The 20335-nt window shown below is 35.9% G+C and overlaps 1 protein-coding gene across 5 annotated transcripts in view; it reads right to left on the bottom strand.

Annotated features, from left to right (window-relative positions):
* LOC141388586 (progestin and adipoQ receptor family member 3) overlaps nucleotides 1-20335 on the bottom strand; it is a 65847-nt gene that overhangs the window by 19475 nt on the left and 26037 nt on the right. The window contains exons 1-2 of one of the 5 annotated variants that reach the window (XM_073958530.1): nucleotides 6132-6591; nucleotides 5881-6041 (exon numbers count right to left, since the gene is read on the bottom strand). The exons of 1 other annotated variant lie outside the window; for it this stretch is intronic. In XM_073958530.1, the coding sequence (XP_073814631.1) occupies nucleotides 5881-5949 (69 nt within the window). In that variant the 5' untranslated portion in view covers nucleotides 5950-6041; nucleotides 6132-6591. Of the gene's footprint in view, nucleotides 1-5880; nucleotides 6042-6127; nucleotides 6592-20335 lie in introns of those variants that run through there. 3 more of the 5 variants (XM_073958531.1, XM_073958532.1, XM_073958533.1) reach the window with 3 other exon arrangements.

Genomic DNA, 20335 nt, shown 5'->3' with positions numbered 1-20335 from the left:
TATAAAGAAATAATACAAATTATTACTGATTCTAAATATACATATAATTATTTGAAATTGTACCTATTAAAGAAATTACAATAACAATATTCAAACCATTTATAAACATGTAATAGAACTTGATATCTTAAAGACAATTACTTGAATTTATATTTTTCAAATGGTTCCAATTACACATTTTCTCTTCAAAATGAAATTATTCTTAAAAAATATTTCCTTAAACCAACCAAATAAGTATGGCCAAGGTGGCATTTCTATAACCAAAGTGTCATATAATTATTGAAAACCGCATAACAATCCCACTAAAGTATTCGGTAAACACTTTGTGATAAATGAATCTGTATGTATGTATGTAGGTGATGGATGTTGTTTTGCAGCACAACAACCTAACGTCACAACGTAACTGCGAATAGTGTCAATTACAGTTCTAATGAATTTAACACTTTGAGAACAAATACCAAATAGAAAATGCAACAACAACACCTTCAACAATAAACACTTTAGAAAGTACATAATTTTCACAAGATTTGCATTATTCTATTCTACGACAGTGAACGATTGTTTGTTTAACACTAAACCGTTCAAGGAAATTTCAAGAAATTAACTATGCAAATATGGCAACAGAGTAAATCAAATATTTGAAAACATTGCAGTTTAATTGATGTTAAGAGTGTTTGAGTGTCATAGGGGATGGAAGATATCAAGGATCGGTTTTGATTTATCTTGATACCTCTTTCATACCAAGTGGGTACTGCAATCCCCGAAACCTGTGTGGGTCCAGCACATAACATATTTTTGACGAATTCCTGTCGAAAGAACATAAATTTGCCGTCAGTATCCTCAGCCTATGACTACACAAATAACCACAACAGGAGTGATGGACTTATATGTACTATGAACATATCTTTAGTTTTAAAAATAAATAGAAAGAAGAAGAATGTGTTTGTGGGGTAGGTACCATCAACACAGTCTACAGTAAAAAAAATAGTATGTAGCACAAAAATTCTTCAGGGGTCCGATATACTACTTCGGTTTTGTTGGACTCCGTGGAAGACGAAAATACCTTAGGTTTCCTTAGATTGTAAAGTGATTTTATAACGTTAAATGTAGAGAAATTGGGCTTTTAAGATTTTAAACTTTAAACAGGCATAACATTTTTTCCCCAAAAGGATTTCTATAATTGTTTGTTTCTATAGAAGAGTCGAATATTATCTTTCAAACAAGCCATATATTTATTACTTTAATTGGTTAACAAAAAGGCAAGTTATAACGTTGGAACAATCATTATTTCGAAACTTATGATAACAATCATTCGCACAATTGTTCCAATGTTAAGAAATACAAATTATTACAAAAAAGTTAAAACACCAAAAATTACATAACACTTCTATTATTTAACAGATTTTATTGTATATTCCCATCTTCAAAAGCTTACTTATATTATTATATATTATTTGGTATCTTCTAAGCAGCTTAGAGCCCGAGGAAAATATTTGTGGTTTTTATACCCTCAGTCTTTAGCTAGTGATAATACGCGAACTACTGTGGACTGCCATTAATTATGACTATTGCTGTATTAAATTAAATGTTTTTTTAACAAAGCTCAAAAAAAGTTCACTTGCGTGGAAGTTATGACCGTGTAAATGAATAAAAATAGGTAAAAACACGTTGAAGCTAACGAGGTTTTTTAAGTTGTAATTCGATTGCGGGCAAACCGTTTAAGTTACAGACATATGTCCAAAGTAAAAAAAGAAGAATAAAAAATGAGGATTAACCTTCTAATCTTTCAATTTTCGAAATTTCCACTGCACATTTTGGGGATGCTGACATTTTGAAGCCGGATTTTTGGTGTTTTTTTGTATTTTTGACTTAAATGGGACGCACATTCGATATGTATATTGACTATATAGCCCACACAGTATCACAGTAATCTGCTGCCAAAGGCCAAAATTGAGTGCTATATTTGTTCTAAAAAACCTATTTTTTGGAAACAGTATTTACAATATCCTTTTGAGTGTGCTGGTACCCCCGCGTTATTTCAGTTTTTCGGTGGTACGGATCATATAAACCACAGTTCGTGAAAACCCATCCACTAGAACGGCGGAAACGGCTACTGCAAAAAATGAAAAATTTGCGAAAAATGTTTTTGAAAATATCGCGGATTAATTCGCGTTTTCTGTGGATCGTATTTTTTCGGTTAAGAACCCGACACACCACTCACGTTTTTGCGCAAACAGAGGTTTAAAAAGTTTACCGGTATGGAAGCTGTATTAGATTTATCCAAAAAATTGATTGTGAATGTACATCGACGGTACTTTTTCACGTTTGATAGTGAAATCGGATGCGCATAAAAAGTGTATGTACTTTGTGCAAATTTTAAGCGTTATGCAGTTTTTGCAGTTTTTGCACACTAAACTGTAGACGACCAAAGTAAATCATGGTAAATGTATACAAACGAAAAGAAAACAATTGGTTGTATTGGGAAACCGCATGCACATCAAGTGATTTGGAGGATTTCCAGGTTTTCATGCATTACAGTTACAGATACTGTTTTCCTACAAAATTATTCTTCATTTAGAGGAACACAAAATTTATTTGGAAGTCTTCCATATCCTCCGCAAGATTGGGGAAATTATTACAATAATAAATGTGCGTTTTCGCGTGAATTTTACCTAAAATAGCTGAAAAACTCGGACCTATTTTGCCTATATTGTCTTCATTTGAATCTTTGCGATGTTAGGTTAGGTTATGTTAGGTTAGGTTGAAAAGAGGGGTGATCACCACATGCCACTTAAGCCATAAAGGAGGCCTGTTGTGCGCTCTAATTTGTGGTCAGGATGAGGTTGTATATTTAGTGTATGAAATTCCTGACTATTCTATTGACGTTAGTCTAGGATTTCTGTCATATTGACATAGTCTCTTAATGTTTTGAGCTCGATTGTCCTGATATGGTCGAGTCCTTGTATTATGTCGCTCCCTAGTAGCTGGTTTCTCGGGTTTGTGAAGGCCTGGCAATGACAGAGGTAGTGTTCCATCGTTTCGTCGTCCTCTCTGCATGCCCTGCAGGTGTCCTGTAAAGATACCCGTCAGTCTACTACTGTCTTTTTTACTTAGTAAAAGCAGTCCCTTTGTTTTGTCCTCGTCTGGGTTCCCCCATAGGATTTTTGTGTTTTTTCCCTTGTCTTCTCTATTCCAGAGGGATATATGTATGTTCATCTTTTGCCCAGGCCTTTAGCTTTATGCGCTTGGTGTTATCTAGGCTGACTGTAGGTTGCTCCCTGGCCTGTTTTGGTAAGGAGTTTGCTATTTCATTACCCCTAATCCCAAAATGCCCTGGTACCCATATAATGTTTACCATGCCATGTTGGGAGTAGTTGTTAATAGACTGTATGCATTCCAAGACAGTTCTCGATCCACATGTCTGGTACAAAAACTTCACACAAAGCTACTTTACTAGTTTCAGGTATGCGGTCTGATACTATTTGGTTTATAGATTCACCCGTTGTGACCTTTAGAATGTTTTGGTGGTATGTTTGGTGGTCTCTACTGATCCACTCGCTCATCGACTTTAGCCTTGTAGCTGCGATGGCTGCCTCATTGACCCGCTAATGCTTAGGCATTACGTACATATTTTTTAAAATATTTGTAAAATGCATAAACAGCTTGAATTTTATTAAAACACTAGCGGACCCGGCGAACTTCGTCTCGCTATTAAGGAATAAAATTTCATACAAAAACTCAATTTTCGATTTTTTCCAATTTTCCGACTTTTCCAGAGAGATTTTCCAAAATTTTCTTCCGTAAAGACCTTCTCCTCGAAAATACGAATAACTGACAAAAAATTTTACAGAAATCGGCCTAGCCGTTCTCATTTTATGAATTACTATACATTTTTTACACCATTTTTATATATATAGATTTTACAACATTTTTACTAAAGTTTTGGAACCTCAGTAATCATATAGTATGTAGGAAGCCATTAAATAACGGTGTTTCTCAATATACTGAGTGGCGTTTTTTAAGATTTTTTCTTTTTATCAGAATTGAAACCTTCATAACTTTTGCGCGCAATAACCGAAATTAGTATCTCGAACAGATTTGAGAATGGGAATTTTTTCTCAATCCATGTACCAAAAATCTTTCATGTAGCTTATAAAATATTTTAATTTTCTTTCGATGGAAAACTGAAAAATTTTGTCTTTTCCTTACATACACTTTGATACGACCAAAAATGTGCCTCATATAAATAACAATTTTAGACTAAATTCGTTTCTGTCTGTCTGTCCGGCTGGTTCGCACGATAACTCTCGAACGGATCAACCGATTCGAACCAAATTTTGTGTAACTAAGTTGTCAAAACTTAGTTTAAGTTCGAAGATGGGCCATATCGGTCAACTTCTTTGGTTACCTCCCTCACAAAAGTTCAAAATTTTTCTGTAAAATGGTTTGAACGATAACTCTCGAAGGGAGCAATCGTTTTGGTCCAAACTTTGCACATCGTATTACTCCTTCCAGATGGACAGGTTCTAATATGGACTATATCGGTTCACTGCTTCGGGTACCTCCCACACAAAATTCGGATAAAGGAAGTTTAAGAACTCATCTCGGATCGGTTTGAATTTTTTTCAATAGGTTGTCCTTGCGGCTCCCTTTACGACGATATAATTTTTCTTCGGGGGCAAGTCCATACTACCTGAGATATTGGCCTAAAAGCTCCAAGAAAACCTAACGGCACCAACTGAAATGGCAAATCCCCAAGATAATTCTGGCATGTAGTTTCTGATTGGTGCAGACTTTGCACATCGTATTATTTTATACAGTCATGTATCAGGTTGAAATATGGACTATAGCGGTCCAATCTTCTGGTATCTCCCACACAAAATCATCTCGGATCGGTTTGAATTTTTTTTTCAGTAGGTTGTCCTTGCGGCTCCCTTTACTACGATACAATTTTTTCGGGGCAAGTCCATACTACCTTAGATAATGGCCTAAAAGCTCCAAGAAAACCTAACGGCACGAACTGAAATGGCAAATCTGCAAGATAACTCTCGCAGTTCACATCTGTTAGTTGCAAAAATTGTTCGATCATTTTATTTCAGAATATTTTGTGGTGGCCGAACTTAATGATTTTTAATTGTTACTCTTCTTCTAATGCTGATACGGAAAAAGTCGCCTTTCCCCGCTATTGTGCAAAGAAGACATTGGTCCTTCGATCCGTATTTTAAAGGAGTTTTGAAACAGATGAATCCTTTTAAGCCACACAAAGCCACTAGTCGTTTAAACGCCACCAAAAATGGTTGAAAAAATTAGAGTAAAACTCGGACATTTTCGCATATTTTTGTGTGGGTTTTTGCATTTTGTTATAGTATTGTCTTTTATCTGTCATTCCATGCTTATAAAGCTTTATTTGGCCCATGCATTTCCACGCATTTTGGACAATCCAAAAAATCTACTTTTTGTCACTCTTTCATTTATTTATTGCTCTGTCTACTATTTTTGATTTTTCTTTTTTTTTTTTTTTTTTTGACAAATCTATAAAGGGAATATTGTGAAAATTTCCATAATATTGACTCGTTCGTAATCTATATTGAGATCGAATTACTTTTCGCAACATTCAGCATGCTGACATATCTCCTGATTAGAGTTCCTGTTTTGGCACAGAACACGAATGAAGCGTAATGCTTGTTTAATATTAAATTGTAATATTTTTCTACAAATGTTTCAAAATAGTCATTAAATTCATTTAATCCTGATAGAAGCTACAGTGTAAAAAAAACCTATGTAATTTTCATTTTCGATGTTCTTTTTTTTAATCAGTTGAAAAATTCATTTTTATGTTTGTTTTTCTAAAAATAAAAATAAAATATTTTTTGCAATTACCGTTTTCTTTTTCGATTTTTTCAATTTGCTTATTTCTTCACTTTGTGTGGTGATTGTTGTTGTTTCCATGTTTATAGTTTATTTCTTTCTTGTTTTGTTTTTAATTTTCAAAAAAAAAAATGTTTAAACAAGTTTTTGCTTTTTGCAATTTTTGTGCTATTCTAACGGAATTTTAGTGCGTTGTATTTTTTTTTAAATTATTTCTTTTTTACTTTCTAGTAAACAAAATTTAAAAACAAACACACACGCACATCCTCTACACTTGGCAAAATAATTGCAGGCTTCGAGAGTCACGCTATGATGGATGATATTCATTCAATTAGAAAACCGGAGTGAACATCAATTGGCTGCACGAGACCATCTAACAAACGTTTCGTGTATTGGACTAATCAACAACTATCGATTGATGACAATTTCCACTGTATATTTCAATTAATGTTCGTTTGCCTATTTAATAAAATAGAATTTGTGGACCGATGGAACATTTAATTTCGTACACCGTTTCACATGCCCAACGAGAGAATTCCGCAAATTTGACCGATGGCATGCAAAACAAAATTATAACTGAACACCAAGCGCGGCGCACACAGATGAAAATTAAGCGAACATCAAAATGTTCGATAATGGATAAAATATCTGCTGATAGCCCGAAACGTCAAGTCGGTGCGGCGACAAGCTTGTTTATTATGCTGTCTTTCTGTCGGTCGGTCGGTTTCATTCGTACAATGGCTTAAAAGTTCGAATTTATTTTCGTTTTCATTCGAAAATGGGTGTCTCTGAGAATCGCAACGGTGGGCCAACCGCCGTCATTCAGAAGTAAACAAACATGGTGTTGTTGCCGCCGCTGCGGCCACCACAAAGCAATCAGTTCATTATGGTGCTATGCTCGTATGTTTTGCCGTTTTTGGTGCGCATGTTTGTATGTATGGCTTCAGTTTTTAAAAATTGCCGTAACGTCATCGATTCAAAATCGTTTTAAACGAGATTACGTTTTAATTCAAGAATACGTTAAAAGTTATGAAATCAAATTTAACAGGTGTAGACAACCCGATTGTCACACAACATGATCGGATGATGCTTGATTTCTATTTTTTAAAGATAAAATAAATAATATTCCATTGTGCTTTTATGTTATTCAAATTATGCTATTCAAATCACTGCACTTTTACGCATGTGCGAGTGGCTTTGTTACTGTGATAGTAGGTTTGTCTGTTGACTTTTCCGGTATCGATAATTACTCGAACACTTTTTGGAATGTAAAGGCATGTTTACATTACAGATTTTTGACGTATGTACAAAGGAAATAACTTACATCCGTAGAAATTAGTAGATCCAGTGCTAAGTGGGCCTACTAAAAACCAGACTTTTGTAATTCAGCGTTGTTTAGCCAATAAATCATGCAAAGCTTTTTTCGTCTCAAGTACAGCATTCTCAGTGCCTTGAGGAGTGACAACAGGGAGTTCGCTAATTAACAACTTATACTTAGGTCAGACGAGCCATCAATGTCTTATGTACGGTCAAATTCATCCAAAACAAGTAACAAAGTATCAGTCAGCTGTGCTGACAGAGATATACCCTCAGCCACTGACCCAAACAAAAACAATAACTATGCCGTATATAAAATATATTGATTTTGTATCACGAGTTTGCTTTAAAATCTGAATGTACCGTAATGTGGGGCTGTACCAAATCATTGACAAACACTTTTAGTAACCAAACTTCTTTATAAAGGACTCGAAATATTAAATTACCTTAAACTAAGTTTGGAAGAAATTTTTGAAAGTTATCTTGCACTATAGCTTTTTAAGTATGTATCGGCAGGGTTTTGGAGCTTGGACCAATATCTCAGGAAGAAGGAAAAAGATTGTGCCGTTTTAAATGAGGCCGCTAGAACAACCTACTGAAAAAATAATCTACAAGTTTGGTCTTTATGATATTTTCTTATGTTTTACCATTTTTGAGATATAGAAGTTCAAATTGAAACAACAACATAAAACAAAGTCACGCACGGTGCGTCTTAAATAACTTTAAATGAAACCCAATTACAAATGGAAAGTTTTTGCGGATTCTGAAACAGTAATGTTCATACTCGTAGATGAGAAAAATCCAAAAACAAGAAAAAATCGCTGGATTTTTAAATAAATCGCGGTCAAAGTTCAAATTTTTACCTTGCCTTCTCAAATCTTCAGTGGACCATCTACATGAGGAGGCAAAAATTCTTCCTGTGAAGCAACACAATGAGATGCTTTCGTTGCAGTACCTGCTTGGATGTTATCGTGTGAGCCATCCCAATCACCATCTTGTGGGTAGGCCCGGCCCATTCAGGGAGATCAGGAAGGAGGTCGAACGATTCAGGAGAGAACCCCTAGATCAACAAGCATATCAAGCAGGATTGAATAGCATTCACACGGACGCAGTTGCCAAGGCCTTAAGCAATTTTAGTGTGAATAAAGTACTCGGAGTACATCCTCCATCTATCGCAGCTGAGGAGCGTCAGCTGCCACAACAAACCAGAGTAGTTTTGGCTCAACTACGCTCGGGATATTGCAGTCGCCTAAATTCGTATTGGGCGGAAATCGATCGCGCCGTGCAAGACATATGCCCAGTATGCGGCATGGACCCGCACGACACAAAACACATTTTTAACTGCCCCGCAAACCTTCCCATCTAACTCCAGTGGATCTGTGGCTACATTCCATCGAAACAGCCATTTTTCTGGAACTGGAGATAGACCCAGAGCCAGATTAAACATAATAAAAACACTGTTACAACAACTACAATAAAAAAGTTCAAATTTTTAGACTTTCTAGATTTTGCTTGGAAAAGGCAATTCCTATCGACATGGGATTAAAGAAAATGTTGTAGATAATTTTTACAGCTACAACATTTCCTATTTCGTTAGGTTTCCAAGCAAAATCGTGAAAACCTAAAACCCCTAAAAATGTGGACTTTGACCGCGATTTATTTAAAAAGACCTCCGGCGATTTTTTGTTTTTTAATTTTTCTCATCTATGAATATTGTAGTTTCAGAATCCAAAAAAGCTTCCCAGGTGTAAGCACCTTTCATTTAAAGTTAATTCAGGCGCACCATTGATCCTTAAATTAATCATATTGAATGATTTTTGTCAAAATTCCTTCTGTATGACCATAGTTGTAATTTTTGAATTATTTTAAGGGACTTTTTAAAATATTTCGAGAGTTTTACTCCTCGGTCGATTAAACGAAAATCGACTAGCCCTGACGCGAGTTTCAGTGGTATAAGATCTTCATCCCTGAACCTGAACGTAACTCTAGCCCTGATGCGATTTATAGTTAAATAAGATCTTCCTCCCAGAACCTGGACTTGCTCAAGTCAAAGTTTCTCTGTCAAAGGCTATGACGACGGGCAAGAATGTTAAGGAGAAAAAAACTGCTGCACAAAGCAAAATGATGGTGGTGTCTACTTCTGTTCCAAACCCAAGGTCAAACCCGAAAGGTGAGAGGAAGTCCAAAAAACTTACCCCAAACCGAGCCTGATTCATAAAGGTGAGGTGTCTGTTTCCAAACCTGTCTCATGACCGAAAGTCAAGGGCACGTCCACAAGCTGTAAGGAAGATAAGTTGGTTGGGCTCCCTGAGAAACTATCATCATCTGTTGATTTAAATAAAACAGTATACAACTGTCGTTGCCCAGACATTTAATCCATTGACCTCCCAGTAATGAGATAGCCAGCATGTTCTCAGGAAAAACGACCGCCAAAGCTCATAGGCAAGATCGTACAAAATCTTATCCTGAACGGCTCAATGTTACCCGATTGCGGACTTCGAGTGACAATCATTAACAAGGCTGGCCCCAACGAGAAAATTTGCGAATGTCAAAACCTGTCTAAGGAGCATCATCATTGTTTCTGTGAATTTAAATCAGGGAGACCGACAGTTTGGCCATACCTTTCTCCACAAGGGCCTCAAGGGTATTAACTGCAACACCAAGAAATTTGTGAATGCGAAAAATGAGCACTTTAGCGGAACTTTACTAATAACTCTTAATGGAAATGGAGTATTCCCCCCATTGGCTTAACTTCATCATTTCTCTCTATTATAGAGAGTAATGTTTACAAAACGCACTGACAGCCTACAAAATTTACTGATCGCTACCAATATCATGAGTTCATCTCACCGAAGGGAATTATCAATTGGCTTTTCAGTTTTTGAAATGATAATTTTTCTAGTGAAAACCTGGACTCTTTAAACATCACTAGAAATAAACTGGGATGAAATCATGAAATGGGTTTTTGGAAATTCGACCTAGAAGTGTACGAAAAGTACTAAAAATTACTAAATTTGGTACCAATTGTATATTTTGAACGGATATAACTTGAATCTTGCAATTTGGTATGGAAATCAAGGTTGAGAAGTGGTGCTTCTAAATGGAAATGGCTTGGGAAATCCGTAATCATGTGTTCGAAAAGTACTAAATGGTACTGGAAACCTGAAATTTGGAATTAAGATTACTGTTGAAGTGGAGGATGGAGATATGGGGGTGGTTTTGGAAATGCGTACTTATGTGTACGAAAAGTAATAAATGGTACTAAATTTGGTACAACTCGAATTTGGGTGAACGGAAAGAGCTGGAAACCTACAATTTAGAATTAAGATTACTGTTGGAGTGTAGAATTCAGATATGGAGGAAGTTTTGGAAAAATCGTACTTATGTGTACGAAAAGTACAAAATTCGTAGTAATGGGTACGAAAAGTACTAAAAGTTACTACATTTGGTACAATTTGGACTTGGGTAAGCGGATAGCGCTGGAATCCTGAAATTTGGAATTAAAATTACTTTTGAAGTTAAGGATTTAGGTAGTTTTGGAAAATCGTGCTTATGGGTACGAAGAGTACTAAATGGTACAATTTGTTATTGGATGAACGCATACAGCTGTGATTTGGATTTAAGATTACTGTTATTATTTTGTATTTATGTCAGTGTAGGGTTAATAAATGTGGTTGCCGAATTACGTACCATAAGTATACGAAAATTACTAAATGGTACTGAATTTTCTGTTGGGTTTAGGGACGGATTTGGAATAATTTTTTTTTTTGAGTTAGGGTGTGTATTAGTGTGTAGCGTTGGTATATGGACGTGTTTTAAGAAATACGTACCATTAATTGACGAAAAGTACCTAAGCGGTCTAAATGTTGTAGGAACAGAGGTGAAATTCTAAAATTTGTTCTTAGAATCAATGTTGGTATTTGGTGTTAAGATATGGAAATGGTTTTGGAAATGCATACAATGAAAAGTACTAAATGGGTACAGAATTTGATATAATTTGTTATTGTGTAAAGGGGTTAGCAGGAATTTTAGAAATTTAAGGAGGAGATTTAGGAAATTCGTACTTATTTATTTATATGTAAATTACTATTATTGGGTTCGGAAGAACTGAAAGAGCTGGAAATGAGTTTCGTGGTTGGTATAAATGGTTGATAAAGAAGGTAATTTTTTTATGGTTATACCCAGGTGTACGAAAACTACTAAATTTGGTACAATTTTGTTATTGCATGAACGATAGGTAATATAAGGACTTTTTTTAAATGCGTACAAAATCTGAAATTTTGTATGAGGGTCGCTGATGGCTGAAATGTTATTGGAAATACCTACTATAAGGTTACGAAAAAGTTCTGAATGATAATAAAATTGGTCTTGGGTTTATTTGTTTACAAGAATGTTTTATTTTGTGAGGACAGAAACCTCTTATTAAAATGTCTCAAGGAATGTGGCTCGGTGTTGATGCGTAATGGTAAGATACGGCTGTTTTTTTTTTTTTTTTTTTTTTTGAAAATCGAACTAAAGCGGTACAACCAGTACTTAATTAAAATTGGTATTATTAAAGAAAAATGTTTACTGTTCATTTATTTGTTCATTTATTACTGTTGTTTATTTGTGTTTTTTTTTATATCCTTTCCGCATACGAAGTAGCGGGCACTTAGCTAATATATACATAAATCACCATCACTTTCAGTTCCAAACTATATATAATTGCGAGGGGATTCTTAATATCACAGATATCCTCTTTGTTAGGATAACTGAGTCCATTGAATATTTCCGAAGACCGCGCATTTCTGCAGCGTTTTATAGCTTTCTGTATACCTGAGGATCCAACTTTTCAGATTATATATATACGATATCAGAATCCGAAAAAGAAATCATGTCATACTGACTTACCGTTTGTCTGCGCCACTCCATTATCTTCTATTTCTTAGAAGAAAACAAGTAAGGAAGTATCAGTCATATGTGTTGGCCAAAAATATATATAAAATATACTGGCTTTGTATCACAGTTTGCTTCAAAATAGATAGAATCTGTAGGTACCGTACAGTGGGGTTATACCAAATCATTGACATATAGTGCACAATTTTTAGTAAGCAAACTTGTGATTTATTGGAAAAATCGAAATATTAAGTTACGTTAAACTAAATTTGGAAGAAAAAGTTTGAGAGTTATCTTGCACACTAGCCATTATTTCAGGAAGTATGGACTGACTCTGAAAGAAAACTGTTCCGTTGTAATAGGGACTGTAAAAACAACCTTCTGCAAAAATTTCATATACATCCGAGATGAGTCTTCAAACTGCATTTTCCCAAAGGACAAAATAATAAAATAATACGATGTGCAAAGTTTGCAAAGAACTAATGCTGAGTGTATAAAAATTATGAAACAAAGTACAACTTTAAGTGCATTTTTAAGTCGGAGTAAATCGCTAAACAGAATATGGGCTATTCGAAGTGGATTAATTAGCTAACAAATTCAATAAAAAATATTTCATTTTATGTACAAAATTCCTTAAAGTTTCACTAAACTTCCCATATTTCACACTGTGCATCGGTCTGGAGTATCACGTGGACCAAGGAAGTATGACTATTTGTGTAAAATCGAGGAATAACTAAAGTTCTGTAGAGGATGGATTCGGGGTTTTGTCTGAATCTGCCTCATACGGTTCAGTAAGAGGAAGAAAACGGATAGTGCTGATCATCGCGCTGATAAATATGCAACAGCACCGCACAGAATAACATGTAGAAAACAAAAAGAATGACGAATGAGAAAGATTCGTTGAACTGTTTTGGTCTCGGAAATATGAAACTATATTACGGAATTAATCCCTTTTTTGAAAAGGAACTAGAAAGATCGACCCTCTGCAGGAAATAGACTGTTGTCAAAATCAACGTATAGGCCAATCAAAAACTACCCAGCAAAAAAAGTCCTCCCAAACTCATGGGTTTTGTAAGGTATTTTTGGCAGCCGTAACTACTCACAAACCCCCTTTCTTCCCCATTATTTTTACAAGGGCATGTCGCACTCAATTTCTAGTTATTTTATAACCACTAGAATAACTAGTTATTCTGTGGCCAAAAGAAGTTGAAAAGTAATGTGAAAAAAAATTCTATTGTTAGAACAGTTGATGTGGAGAATTTATTTTTAATTTCAACACACTTCTTCTTCTTTATTTACTCATCCGTTATCCGGATATAAGTGATCGTACAATACATCTTTTTTTTAATATTTATCGCATTTTAATTATTATCTTATTGTATAATGGTTGTCAGCTCTCTGTGTTTTGCAGCATTCAGCAGATCGGTTTCATTGGTATAACCTGTCCAGTCCATGATATTTTTGAGCCAGGATGTTTCTTTCCTTCCTCTAGCTGGCCTTCCTTCAATTTTTCCCTTCAGAATTGCTTGTAAAATTATGTATTTGTTGTCCCTTAATACATGTCCCAGATACGCACTTCTTACTTTTATTTTATTTCGCTCCCTGCCCGAGTTGAACACACGAACCCCCTGATTTCTAGCCAAACACACTACACACTGTGCCACGCACACGAACATTAAGGGTTGCATAAGAACTTAAATGTGCAGTGCACATGTGCACCACTAACTGTTATTTTTTAATTAACAAAAACTCGCGTGCCGACGATGAGCGTTGAACACACAACCCTAGGATTTATAGTCGGACATACATACACTGTGCCACCGTCCTCATTACTTAGTGAGGAGTAAAGTAAGTAGGTTTACCTTGTAATTTTTTAAGAAGTTATCCATTACTTTTCAGATTACTTGTAATGCGAAAAGAAGCTTGTTTATATTACTTTGTAATGACTAACGGATCCGAATTTTTGCTGGGTAGTAATGATATTGCTACATTTTACTTACCCAAATTTGACTTGTAAAAATGTTCAAAAGAGAACGCTATTCAGCGCCACTTTTGTTAAACAGAAATGAAAGGTATGCTAGTTTTTTTGAGTATGGGCATGGACATGACATCTTCTTATTGAAATTATATTTTGTATTCATGGAACTGATTCAAATATTAAACAAAAGATCGGATCTTTCACGAACTGTACTTTAGCATTCATGGAATTGGTTCTAATGCTGAAGAAAGAAATGCTGATGCAAATTGGATGTTTCAAGAGTTGATTTGAACAAATGCAAAAGATTCAGTAAAATCGTAGAATCGACACTTCCGTAAAATTTTGCGGGTATGTTATTTAGAAAAATATTGCTCTGTTCAAGAACCAGCAAGAATGTATTATTTTTTTAATTTTAGTCAAAATTGAAAAATAGTAGACATTTGTAGATTATTGAACAGAGCAAATCTTTAAACACACCTTGTAAATATTAATAACTTTGAAATAGGTATACCAACATACATATGTATGTAAATTAGGGCTATAATAAATAAAAACAACACAACAATAGAGTGTGGGGAATATTGCATATATGTATATCCCATATTTTTGGAGCATTTGGTAAAAAAAGTTTCAGTACCAAAATCGATTTCTAAAACGTTTTTGATGTTTTCTCATTTAAAAATATTGAATCAAGTTGAATCAACCAACATTTGTAAGTGTAAAATTTATACCTTAAAGTTAAATAAGGAGGAAAAGTTTAGGAAGTGTTTTACATTGCGGTTATGTATTAGGCACCATATAAATTGCAATAATAATTAACCCTAATGTCCATAAGTATAAACAATTGTACGTAGTATTATATCTGAGCAAAATAACACAACATTTCCTACAGTATTCCCCCTACAATGTTGATATCTAAATTATTATATTGCAATGATAAATGTTTTTCGTTTTATTATCAATTAAGACAGTAAAAAAAATATTTGAATTATGTGATTTAATTTGCTTTATATTCGGAATGTGCCTACATCCAACCAATCGTCTGTTCATGTACACTGAATGTTAAAGACACGGTCGATAACTGTGATATGTACAGTGGTTGGATAAATTTTACGTTCGTTATGAGATTAGAATCTGATAGTTAAAGTTAATAATATTTTACGTTTTCTTGCATTAAAATTTATTACCCTGACTGTAAAGATTTGAATCAACAATAAGTACCATAAAATATATACGCACAATATGTATGTACTAAAATCATGTTTGGAGGTCATTTTTGGATTTTCTATTTTACGTCTTTTTTATTTATTCAATGATTGTGGTGATGACGATGATGATGTCGATTCTTTAGTTGTGAAAAATACACAGTTACACAATATCGTACGCGATTTTGTACTCGATCTTCAATAAATGTTAACGTCTTGAAAGTTGACAATCTGCAGCCAAGCCCACATGGGTTTTTGCACTTCCAAAACTGCAAACCTGTTTTTGGAAATTACTCAGTTTTTTCTTCTTCCTTGATATTGGGATAATGGATGCTGATTTATTTGAGAATTTTATTGTTGTTATTGTTTTTTGATAACAGCAAAGTTTGTTGTGATTTTCCATTATCAAGTTTTGATCCAATTGTAATGACGCACATAAAAGTGCGGAACACCATTTCAATTGAGAAGAAGTGGATTTTCGTTTAACTTTGTCATACATTTTTCATTTAATTTTACCAACGAAATTGTGTATTTTATAAGATGCTCACTCTGTTCCAATCATTTGTAAGAATAATTGCTGAGCTGTATATTAAATTCATGGCTATTTTACGACATTTTCTGGGAGTGTGTGTGTGCCTGAGTATGGCTCTGCGTATTGAACCATTCATAAAAATATAGCGGGCAACAACAGACAAAATACCACAACGTACGCCGGCATACCCATATCCACATTTTCGACTCTGAGTTTGCGCAAATTACAATAAACGCTAAGGTCTAAACAATGAACTGCATTTAAGGTTTTTTAACCATGGCTTTGGGAATGTTTTGGATATTTATAATTGACCTTGAGCCGGAGTGTGTGTGTAGCGGAATGTGGATAAATTATATTTTGTTTTTGTTGAAGAAACAAAATTGAATTTTATTTACAACAGCGTCGTGGATGCTGGGCTAGTAGTTTAGATGGCACATTTATTGTTACTAACTTTTGTATTAAATTTTGTTTTGGGAACAAGTGTAAAGGGTGCAAAGTTTGACAAATGCTATGAGCGTCGAAATAACTGAATAAAATGTTCATTACATTAATAAAATTTTCTTTATAATCGTGCTTATATCAGTATAAATAGGTAAAAATATAAAATATAAGGCTGAACAGCATTGCAAAAAAAAAAAAAAAAAAAACAAAATATAAATCAATTTTATTCTCAAAATAAAAAAAATATATTTCAGTGAAACAAAGTCTACATACAGATGACATTTAATGTTCAATGTTTGATGATTAGATTTCTTTCTGTCACGAAATTACAAATGCCCACAACACCTAAAAAATGGCGGGACGGAGACATTTTTTATATATATCTATACCCACAATTTTTAAAACAGAAGTTTGTTGACTACTGGGAACCCTAAATGGCAAATTACAGCCAAGTGTAGATAATAACATCAAAATACCTGAACCATAATAGCGTTAATGGTATTCGACAACCACCATATAGAAATCCATGAAAAACCGACTGGAACAAATTCAATGAACTAGTAAGCTCCTAGCGGGCGGTATCATACGCAACCCTTTAACAGCCACCGAGGTTGATAGTGCAGTGAAGCATGTGACAGAGGTTATATTAGATAGCTATGAGACCGCCTGTTCACTTACTTACCCAGGCAGAAGATATCAACCGGTCTGGTGGTCGAAAGATCTAGCAGAAGGCTCTACAACAAAGCCAACAAAACGACGTTGTCCGCAGATTAGGAAAACTACAAAGTGTCTTTCAATAAGTGAAACAGCGAAATAAAGAAGGCTAAACACAGATCATAGGTCTGCTTTAGCGAGTCTATAGAGGGAGGAAAGGACGTAGCCAGATTCCGTCGAGTACTGTCGAAGAACCCCAAATCTATCGGCAGTATCAAACGGCATGATGGCACATGAATAACTCCGGTCTAAAAACTCTGAATCTCCTAGCCAAAACCCAATTTCCCAACCTGTTTACGTCTATCGCTCACTCCGGCTTTGTGGAGGGAGGTCACTGTGACATACATCCCCAAAGCGGTGAAGTTAAGTCGCACACTTCCTAAAGACTACAGACCAATCAGCCTACCTTCCTTGCTATTGAAATCCTTAGAAAGATTGCTTGACCTTGGAATCAGATTCAGGCTAGAAAATAGTGTTATAAATCCTGCCCAATACGCCTACATCAAAGGCAGATCGGTGGAGACTGCACTACATAAAGTCGCTGGTTTTATCGAGAGGAATATGATGAGCTTAAACTATACGTTAGTAGCCTTTCTTGACATAAAAGCGCTTTTAATAACTTTAAGCTTGAATCCATCCACAATTCACTCTCTAACTTATGTGTTTCCACTACACTTATCAATTGGATCGATGGAATGCTTAGCGGCAGGATAATTAATTCAAACATCTGTGAGACTTCCTTTCGAAAGTCTGTCACCAGGGGCACACCACAAGGTGGCGTACTATCACCACTGCTGTGACTTCTGGTGATTAACGAAATACTTAAGGAGTTTGACCAACTACGTATAAAAACGATAGCTTACGCTTACGACGTGGTCATAGTGATCAGCGGGAAGTTCCCACAAACACTATCGGAACTCATGCAAGGAGCTCTAGTCAAACTATCACGATGGGCACACAACAATGAACTTGGGGTGAACCCATCTAAGACAGAGCAGGTTCTTTTTACGAACAAAAGAAAAGTCAAACCATTCACCCTACCAACGCTGGATGGAGTAGCCCCGAAGCCCTCTCTAAAGGCCAAGTGCCTCGGCATTATCCTGGACCATCAACTAACGTGGAAAAGGAATGTCGAAGAACGTGCCAAGAGAGGTTTTATAGCCCTTTATTCATGCAAGACCTCCATTAATAAAAGGTGCGGATTGAAACCACAGGTCATCCATTGGATTTTTACGACAATAGTTCGCCCTGGGTAGGGTAGGAGATGATGATGTTGACTACTGCAGGTAGTGCTAGGTTGAGGAGAAGACGGAGACGATCGAACACCTATAATGCCGATGCCCAATGCTCGTAACCCGTAGAATGAGAATTATGGGGCAACACACGATCCAATCTCTGACAACCTTCGGCCAAACCGAGCCAACAACCCTGCTTCTACTCACCAAAGGTCTGAGATGACTTCATCGAGTAGGAATTACTGCACCATAGCGTGGAAAACTCTCTCAATCTCTTCTCTAAACCTAAATCGTATTTAATCTTTCGATATCTCTCAGTTTCTACTATTTTACATGTGCTTTATATAACTTTCTTCTACATATGACACCTATTTCAGTACTTTAACAGGATGAACACACAAGGTCTCCGAGTGGAGTGACTGTATGTACGAGTTTGACAGCTGCGCGTCCTTTAACCTAACCTAACACTTATGGCTACTATTCCAAAATGTGGACCCAAATTCACGATTTGTTGTAGATAAGTGTTTTGACCGCTAGAAACCCTAAATGTCGAAAGATCGAAGTGTGTGTGGAATTAAAGGAAGGATTTAAACTATTCGAATGAAAGGAACTATATGCACGACAGGATGTATATAAACGCAAGAGCTGGATATAGTTCGGGATAGTTCCTTGGAATTAGTTCGTTCCGTTCGTTCTAGTGTAGATCAGAGCTATGATTATTTGCAAAGACAGTATTATACAGGTGCCTACACCATTTGCATTTGATTCTCTCTTATTCACAGTGTACATGAACAAAAACAAACGATAAACATCAGCTGGTTTTTGTTTTATCATCGAAACATAAGCAAATGTTCCTCTTTTGATGCTATTTTTCTGTGCGGTGCTGGTGGATCATGATCAGAACTATCGGTTTCCTTCCTCTTGTGAGGGGCATTCAGACGGAACCGAATGCTCCCCACTTGGTCCACGTGATACTCTAGCCCGATGTAAGGAGATTTGGATTTCGAAGCTCCTATTAAGTTTGACCCCCTTGTGCACGGTAGTGGGGAACCCATGCAGGTAAGACCTTTCTGAAAGGTATTTCAGATATGGAGACGACGGTAAGCTCAGCCCCCTTCCAATGTTTTCAAGGTCATTAACATCTTGAACAAGGAAATCTAAAGATTTCTTGTTGTACGGCCAAACTATTGGTCTGCCTGATTATGAATGATGATTTTCCTTAGATCGATTTCGACTGGGGTCAGCTTTTAGCAATCATTGCCATTCAAAGTTCGTCACAGGGTATCATTGGGGCCTGTCAGGGTTGTAGTTTTTTACGACCTTGCCCATGAGCTGTATTGTTTGTTTTTGTTTTTTTTTTTTTTTTTTGAGGAGGCGCTGTCCGTCTCTGTAAGGAGCTTTCTCTTTTTAAGAATGGCTGCGTAGAAGGATGGATTGACTTTATAAAAAACCATCGTATTCGTGGGGAAGGCTGTGTATGCTTTTTAAATTAGATTCGACTTCTATAACGACGACAATTTCTCAGGTTGCCCAACCACCTTAGTTTCCTTACAGCCTGTGAACATCTCATGCCCGAAAGGTTTAGAAACAATCCTCCGTCAACTGTTCGCCTGGATCTCGATCGGTTTTGTGGTAAGTTTTATGGCCTTTTTACCTTTTGGGTTTTGGTTGAGCACCAGGTTTTGTCTTCTCAACTTTCTTGTACGTCATAGCAGTCTTCTCAGAGGCTTTGTCTTGAGCGAGTCCAGGTTCTGCGAGGAAGATTTTATGCATCTGAAGATCGCGTCTAGGAGCATGAGAATAAATTCTTTCTAATTTCCTCATGAACCTGAGTTCTCGATATCTACGATTATTTTTTCTGGGAGCCCAACCACCTTAGCTTCCTTACAGCCTGTGTTCTGCCTATAACAGACTGCCATTCAGCTTTATCCTTGCATTTCGTGTATGATTTAGGTTCAGAAACAGACCGTTCCGCCACTTATTCACCTTTGTGCGTATTGATGGACTTAGGGGTAAGTCCTTTAGGCTTCTTCCCTCCTTTCGTATTTGGGTTCGTCTTCGGAACAGAAACAGACTCCACCATTTTGCTTTCAACTTTTTTGCCCGTCATGACAGTCTCCTCAGAAACTTCGGCTTGAGCGAGTCCAGGTTTTGGACGGAAAATCTTATA

Source organism: Musca autumnalis, unplaced genomic scaffold, assembly GCF_047663935.1.
Source record: "Musca autumnalis isolate F117 unplaced genomic scaffold, ASM4766393v1 scaffold_1, whole genome shotgun sequence".
NCBI classification, from domain to species: domain Eukaryota; kingdom Metazoa; phylum Arthropoda; class Insecta; order Diptera; family Muscidae; genus Musca; species Musca autumnalis.
This window is presented reverse-complemented; position numbering and strand designations above follow the sequence as displayed.